The 8,558-nt window shown below is 37.2% G+C and overlaps 1 protein-coding gene across 8 annotated transcripts in view; it reads right to left on the bottom strand.

The window, feature by feature from the left end:
* Nucleotides 1–1,542: 1,542 nt before the first annotated feature.
* Nucleotides 1,543–8,558, bottom strand: part of RASGRP1 (RAS guanyl releasing protein 1) — a 75,882-nt gene continuing 68,866 nt past the window's right edge. For all 8 annotated transcript variants that reach the window (XM_070625566.1, XM_070625578.1, XM_070625596.1 and 5 more), the window contains one exon: nt 1,543–4,159. In XM_070625566.1, coding sequence (XP_070481667.1) covers nt 4,025–4,159 — 135 coding nt within the window. In that variant the 3' untranslated portion in view covers nt 1,543–4,024. The remainder of the gene's footprint in view (nt 4,160–8,558) is intronic.

Here is an 8,558-nt window from a genome sequence, read left to right as displayed (position 1 = left end):
TAATGGCAGAAACATTAGTTTATCAGTTTCCGTAAGCTTTCTGTGTACCTTCCTGGGAGTGCTATTGGGTCATCCACTGCACTCACTGTAAATCTTAGCCAAGTTTAGCACTTGCTCCTGGAATCATGTTGGAGCTGGAATTGCTCCTATTTACACATTCTCATGAACTTCATTTGAATGAAAAGCTGAGTGGTCTAGCCCCTAATATCTTATTCTTTCCTGTAAAGTAGGATTTTCATGATAATCTTTATTCAGTAAAGATTTCTTTTGTAGAAGAGTGTGCTGAGCAATATCTAGAATAGCAGTAAGGCACTTTGGGGCCTTAATGTGAAAGGTCATAATGTGAAAATGTTTTATAAATTGAATGCAGTACAAATGTAGAGTATAATGAATGGCACTTCACTGCTTCCTAAAGTCTAACACCTTTTTCTCTGCCTCCTCTTCATTCTTCTCCTGCCTGGTTCTCAATTTCATTTTTTTCTAATACCTCATTTTTCCTTCCCTGTTTTCTTCTCCTTGCCTTGGTCTAGCCTGTAGTATTTCATAACACCTAGAGACATGACCTTACTGGGAGTTTCCGGATTAAAGAAGTAATTGACCTCTCATCTGGCCCTATAGGACATAAGCCCTGTCTGTACATAATCACCACAGCATTGCACATAAGCTCTCAGTGAAAGAAGGGATCCAGCGTTTTCTTTGAACCTAGTCCCTTGTATTCTGCAGATCAGGGAAACCTTGCCGTATGAAACAGAAAAGACATTTTAAAACAAAAACATTTAATTACCTGTATTTGTTTCAAAAGAAAGTATGATAACCCAAAAAAGATTTGTGACCAGAGAATGTCTTGAGCATTGAAACTACCTATACCTTGTAAGGAGCACAGGGCAGACATACTGGGGGTGGAGGAGGGGAGGCAGTTTAACCTCTCCTTCAGGGTCAGATTAGCAATGCGACTTCATTATTTTCTCTGAAGTATTATGGATTGCCAAAATGATAAACAGACCCACATCCAAATGTACCACAGTGGAAACTGAGTGAGTGGAATTTTTCCCCTTTCTTCATGGGTCTGGTTAAACAAAAGCTGGCTGAGGATTAAGGGAGCATCACGGCTATCTCCAATCACTGCATAATGAGAGCAGGTGAATTGCCCTGGGTGGTCTGTGCACCGCGTTGAACCATCCTCTACCACAGCTTCAAAGCTTTTCTGCTTGCTAGTTTGCTAAGATAGACAATGGAATTAAAGACAAAAGCCTCAGAGAAATGACAACCTCAGATTTGTCTCCTTCAGTGTTAAGTATTTATAGACTTAATATTTGGGGATCACTATACATCATTATGCAAGAAGATGGGAAAAGGTTGAATATTTCTGTACTGTTACTTTATGTTATAGACAGATTTAGAAAAACTTACACTGAATAATTACTTGTCCTTTCGGAAAACTCAGTTTGATTAACAAAATGGAGAAGTGGTCTCAGCTGTGGATTGTAGTAAAAATTCAGTTGAAGCTTCTACATATTTATGAACGAGAAGAAACAGAAGACATTTATGTTGTAGGGGTCCTAATGTTTTTTATCATATAAATAATACACAAAGAAAACTTACATTAGGTATCAAAAAAAATCCCTTTACAACCTGTACATTTGTTTTTTTTCCTTGCAGTTCTTTTACATTATACATCTTTAGACAGAAATTCACAAATGGTCAGTAAAAAGGCAAGTCAGTTACCAAAGAAAATGAGAAGTGACATTGCTGTTAACAAAATAAGATTTATCCTTGTTTTGGCAGATAAATAGATTCCCAAACTTATTTCAAGTAGTACAAGATACAAAAATTTGTATCCTAGGCTTGACAAACCAGAAATGTGCTCCAGATTATTTCTGTAGATTCCACTAATCCCATGTAGCTCAGCGCAAACAAGACTAATTTACATCCTCTACCTTTTTGGCTCCTGCTGGACTGTAAAGACCTGTGATGAAACTGTTGCTTCCTATCCATTTCAGTGATAAATTCTAGAATGCTTGAGACCCTCTAGCATGTTAATTTGACTAATTAAGGGGACTGTGACCTTTTGAATTCTTATAGATTACAGATTATATACAGAGAAGCTAACCTGGAGTCTGTATTTTGGATGGAGGGTTAGGAGAATGAAAAAATTTGTGTTACATGACTGTCTTTAAAGAAATTGAGCAGTACCATCTTTGGTCTATATCAGAGGAAAAGAATAATAGTGGAGACTATGAATTTTAAAGATTATCATAAACTCATGTTTGTTCCATATAAGGTAAGTAGCAAAGTGCTTCTATAAGTTCATATACCTGGTGGTGGACCTAAGGAACCCTTCTGGGGGGATTTCTGAGTTTGGATTTAGACGAGGGTAAATCTGTGTGTAAAGTGATTCTTTAAAACACTAACTGAAAGCTAGTCACTAGCTTTGTCACTAAAGCTCAGCACAAGGAGGTACGCAAATGAGAACTGGTCTTTCATCAAAGAAACTTCTTCAATGGTCTGAATCCTCCAAGGAATCTGTACTCTTTATATACTTTGTATTCTGCTGAAGACTTGGTGCTATTAGCTTTAGGTTTGGAACTCTTAATTTTGAGATTATACTCTTGGCATTTGGTCAACTTGTGTATGAATTTCAAGACAGCTTGGTTCCAGGCTTTCCAAGCAGGGAAGGTAAGTTCCCCCCAAAAAGAAAATGATCATATGATTTTTCTTAGAGAAACAGAGTCTGACAAAGGAGTTTGTGAACAGTTGCCCTGACAACTAAATGAGCCCATTTATCACGAACCTTCTTTAACAGAAAACTCATAGAACTCTTATTAAACTTGTGATTTTGCCAAACAATACAATTTACATTGTGAGCAATTTCATCTTATAACAAAGTGAACTTTATATTTCTGAATTTGTGTGAATGACTAAAAGTTGTTTAATTCACTTCCACATTTTGTAAAGGAGGAAATAAAATTCCAAGCCACATGCATGCCTGATACTGTATATACATAATATGTACATATATATACACACTGTCAGCTATTATTGAAGCCTCTGATCTGATTAGCTTATTTCTAAATAATAGTGAAGACAGAATAAGCACAAATTCACTTCAAAAATAATTACTTAAAAAAAAAAAGATGGCACATGAAGAGTGAAACAGAGTCTATTTTTTAAAAAAAGCCATAAATTCCTAATTCTCTCCACTGTAGATAATATGAGGGCAAACATCATGTTTGCATTATGTTTATTTTAGCTAATTAGCCAGTCATGTAGGTAATAGCCATGTTTCCAGCTATTCCATTTGGCTACTTATTATGACTGTGAGACTAAAACCATGAGTTGATCTGCAATTGGATGATGTTGTGTTTAATAGGCCCCCCAAAATTTGTGGCTACATCTCTAGAAGTTCCCTTCTAGGTAGATATCCTTGTGTGTATGTGAGTGTAGTGAAGGAGGGGGAAAGGCTAACTGATTAGATCTGAGGTAGTGAAGTGGGAACCAGATTCGTAAAGAAAGCTGGAATATAGACTAGGAAGTGAATCTACTTTCAGAATGTGGGTATTTTTCCATTATAAGCAGGCTTTGGATGGAACAAAGTAAATCCCTCAGTTCACAGAAAACCTGGGGAAGGAAGCAAATTCATTTTCTAGGGATTTTAATTCTAAGGAAGAAGTAACTGGACAGGCCACATAGGAGAAGCCACCTTCTCAGAAAACTGTAGTTACGTTTTTATCATGCTTTTAGTATTAGTCTCAGGGAAAAAAAAAGGTTTGTGTCATGAATGGCAAAAATTTTGTATTCTTGAGCTTTGCTCCCCTTTGATTCAACTGACCGGAAGAGAAAAACAATACCGCACATTAGGAATCTTCTAGGTAAAAAAAAGAATAACTAGCTTTTCCTTTTTAAAGTACCCTTTTTAAAAAGCCCGTCAATCTAAGGTTCCCTGGGTCTTTGTGTTAACTGGTTTAGGAAGTGAGACCTCTGATAGACTCATCTACAGCTTGTGTGTGCTCCTTGAGTTTCTGGGCTAAGAACAGTCACCCTGCTCCATCTGAGCTAAGACATGATTGCTTCTTGCAAGCTGGAGAGTTTCTATTTTCTTCTGTGCACATTTCAGTTGGATCTTTAGAGCATCATTATCTGCTTTCAGGGTATTTATTTCCTAAAGAGAAAAGAGAATGAGGTATGTTAATAAAGCAGTAATGAATAGCAAATCAGTTAGACTATCAGGAGTACTACACTTGATTGGCATCTCATATTCACTGTGGCTGGGAATTAGAAACTATTTTCAAGACAGTTATTTTGCCCTGAATAGAAAATAAGTTAAATATCAAATGAGCATGTGCAAACAGCAATTAGTTTTTGTTATCAAAGATGTGAGTGGCTAGTAGGCAGAATAAACCGTTCCCTGGCGGTAGGTGGATCATGACAAAACCTCTGGATGTAGTGTAGCAGGCTAACTAAACTTGGCAGAAACAGTCTCTGGTCAGGTTTGAGCATGAAAGCAGTGACTCAGAATACTGTAATGTGAGATATCATCGAACATTTAATCTAAGTTTTTTTCCCTCAATCATTGAAAACTAATGGACTCTTGATAAGGATAAGAATTTTATCCCACCCCCTAAACTGGGATTAAGTTATCTAAGCTGCAGTGATTTAACTATAGAGACAGCAGTTGACTTCTGGCCTTCTGGTTCTTTTTTTTAATTGAAATATATTTGACATTTATCATTCTTTAAATTTAAGGTGTACAACAGGTTAATTTGATACAGTCATATATTTGCCATTGTACCAATAATTAGCACTTCTATCATATTACATAATTTTCTTTTTAGTAGTAGGAAAATTAAGTTCTAGTCTCTTAGCAAGTTTGATTATAATACAATATTGTTGTCTATATTCAATATACTGTGCATTATATCTGTAGGGCTTATTTACCACTCGTAAGTTTATACCCTTAGATAACATCTCTCCTGTCCCCCCACACCCCATCGCCTGGTAACCACCATTCTCTTTGTTTTTACAAATTTGGCTTTTTAAAATTCCACATATAAATGATATCATAGAGTACTTGTCTTTCTCTGCCTGACTTATCTCACTAGCGTAATGTGCTCACAGTCCATCCATGAGCAGGATGTCCTCTTTTCTCATGGCTGAATAATATCCCATTGTGTATATGTACCACATTTTCTTTATCCATTCATCTGCTGATGGATGCTTAGGTTGTTTCCATATCTTGGCTATTGTGAATAATGCTGCAGGATGTGTGTATCTCTTTGAGTTAGTGTTTTTGGTTTTTTTGGATAAATACCCAGAAGTGGAATTGCTGGATCATGATATTTCTATTTTTAATTTTTTGAGGAACCTCCATACTGTTTGCCATAGTGGCTGCACTAATTTATAATCCCAGCAACAGTGCACAACAGTGCACTTTTCTCCATGTCTTCGCCAACATGTATCTCTTGTTTTCTTGATGATGGCTATTCTAACAGGTGTGAGGTGATAACTCATTGTGGTTTTGATTTGCGTTTCCCTGATGAGTGATACTGAGCATCTTTTCATGTACCTGTTGGCCATTTGTATGTCTTCTTTTGAAAAATGTCTATTTAATTCTGTCCATTTTTTAATCAGATTGTTTTTTTGTTACTGAGTTATATGAGTTCTTTATATAGTTTGGATATTAACCCTTTATCCGATATATGGTATGCAAAATTTTTCTCCCACTCTGTAGGTTGCCTTTTCATTTTGTTGTTTCTTTTGCTCTGCAAAAGCTTTTAAGTTTTTTCTGGATGTAGTCCCCATTTGATATTTTGCTTTTGTTTTTTGTGCTGTTGGTGTTATTCCCAAAAAAATCATTGCCAAGACCTGTTGGGTGTGTATATATTTACAATTGTTATATCTTCTTGATGTATTGACCCTTTAATCATTATATAATGACCTTCTTTCTCTCTGGTTATCATTTTAGGCTTGAAGTCTATTTTGTCTGATAAACGTATGGCTATGCCTGCTTTCTTTTAGCTTCTATTTGCATGGAATACCCTCTTCTATCCCTTCACTTTGAGCCTATGTGTGTCTTTAGAGCTGAAGTGTTTCCTGTAGGCAGCATATAGTTCGGTCTTGTTTTTTTTTTTTTTTTTATACATCCAGCCACTCTGTGCCTTTTTATTGGTGAATTCAGTCCATTTATATTTAGAGTGATTATTGATATGTAAGGACTTACTACTGCCATCTTGTCTTTTGCCCTCTGGTTTTTCATCGCCATTGTTTCTTCTTCCCTCTGTTTCTGTTTGCCTTTGTAAAGGGTTGGTTTTTCCATGGTGATGTGTTGAGCGTCATCCTTTTTTTTTTTTAAAGATTTATTTTTTTCTTTTTCTCCCCAAAGCCCCCTGGTACATAGTTGTATATTTTAGTTGTGGGTCCTTCTAGTTGTGAGCCTCATCTTTTATGTTTCACAATTCTAGATTTTTGCTTTGTGGTTACCATGTGGCTTACATAAAACATCTCATAGATAAAATAGTCCTGTTCATGCTAATAGCACCTTATCTTTGTTTCCCTATAAAGGTTTCACCCTTTTACTCCTCTCCTTTTATATTGTTGATGTCACAGTTTACACTCTTTTCATGCTGTGATTTTGTTGAGAAATTATAGTTGCTTTAGTTATTTTTAATCCTCCTTTCCTTAAGCCTGTATACTATAATTAAGTGGTTAACACACCGTTCTAGAAGTTACAGTTTTGTAATTCTGTTTTTCACCTTTGCTAGAGTATTATGTACTTTCATTTGCTTTTTTGTCACTAATTAGCATTTTTTTTCATTTCAGCTTGAAGAGCTCCTTTAGCATATCTTACAAGACAGGTCTGGCAGTGGTGAACTCTCTCAGTTTTCGTTTGTCTGGGAAAGCCTTTATTTCTCCTTCATATCTGAAGGATAACTTTGCTAGGTAAAGTATTCTTGGCTGGCAGTTTTTATCTTCCAGCACTATGAATATGTCATGTCGCTCTCTCCTGGCCAGTAGAGTTTCTGCTGAGAAATCTGCTGATAGCCTAATGGAGCTTTCTTCAGAGGTTTCTTTCTTTTTTCTCCTGCCTACCTTTAAGATTCTTTCTTTATCATTGAATTTTGACAGTTTCATCATGTATCTTGGAGAAGGTCTTTCTGCATTAAGATAATAAGGTATTCTGTTATCTTCTTGGACTTTTATGTCCAGTTCCCTTCCCCAGGTTTTGGCAATTTCTCAGCTATTATTTTTCTAAATATGCTCTCTGTTCCCTTTTCCCTCCCTTCTTCTTCTGGTAGACCAATTATTCTTATGTTTGTTTTTCTCATCATATCTGATATCTCTCACAGGGAGTTTAGTTCACTTTTTAAAAAATATTAGTTCTCTTCTAATTGTCATTTCTAAGTTCCTATCCTCTAAGTTGCTAATTCTTTCTTTCATCTGATCTGCCCTATTTCCTAAGCTCTCTAATGCATTCTTGATGTCGTTCATTGAATTCTTCAGCTCCAGATTTCTGTCTAGTTCATTTTGAAAATTTCAATCTCTTTGGTAAAGAACTCTTTCTGTTCATTAATTTTATTCCTGAGTTCATTGAATTGCCTTTCTGAGTTTTCTTGTAGCTCACTGAATCTCTTCATAACAGCCATTTTGAAGTCTTTACCAGTTAGATCTCAGTATTCCCTGCCTTAGCATTCAGTTGCTGGAGTTTTTTCTTTTTGTGATACTATATTACCATGATTTTTCATAGTGTTTGATGAAATGTGCCTCTGCTGTTGCATCTGAGTAGCACACACCTTTCTTAGTTGTTTACTTTGACTGTAACAGTTCAATGACTGGCAGTTAGAAACCTTTCTTTTGTTTTCCAGAAGGTGATGTGTACTATAGCTCAAGTTTTTGGTTTCTCTTTATCTGGATTGGCTGTGGGGCTGCACTCTGGAGCACACATAAAAAAAGCCAGCAGCAGAGTGGGGGCGAAGTATGGACTTATCACCTGGGGCTTTGTGGGTGCCCATGGCATGGCAGGGGGATCCTTGAGTGGGGATACCCTCAGAGGTCCATGGGCAGACCTCCTGTGGAATTCGGAAGCAGACAGTGGGGGAACTCGTTTCTTCAGTGCTGTTTGTTATTCTTGTCTGCTTCTTTCTCTTCTCTCTCTTTTTAATCACAGACGTCTTTGTTCAGAAATCTGGGTGCTGTTGGAGAAAAACGGGTCTCTTTGGCTGCAACCTGCATAGCCAGGTGGTCAGCCACTCTCTGCTTTCACTTTCCACCTCCTCTGTGAGGGAAGAAGTTCAGTGTGTTGCACTGTCACCATGGGGAGGGAGACTGACTCCTCGAGTTCTCCCTTCTCCTCTGCCTACAAACTCGTCTCTGTCTTGCTTTGATGGCATGCTTGGTTCTCCTATGAGGCTGGTGAGCCTCCACAAATTCTCTCTTTCTCTCTTGTGTCTGCTCTGTTTTGCACTCTCTGGTTTTGCTTTTTCCCTTGACTGCAGCAAGTGGGGGTGGGGCATGCTCACCAACTCTCTTGGATCTGCGGATCCCTGTGAGGTCCTATCCATCTA

Source organism: Equus przewalskii, chromosome 1 (assembly GCF_037783145.1).
Source record: "Equus przewalskii isolate Varuska chromosome 1, EquPr2, whole genome shotgun sequence".
NCBI lineage: Eukaryota > Metazoa > Chordata > Mammalia > Perissodactyla > Equidae > Equus > Equus przewalskii.
This window is presented reverse-complemented; position numbering and strand designations above follow the sequence as displayed.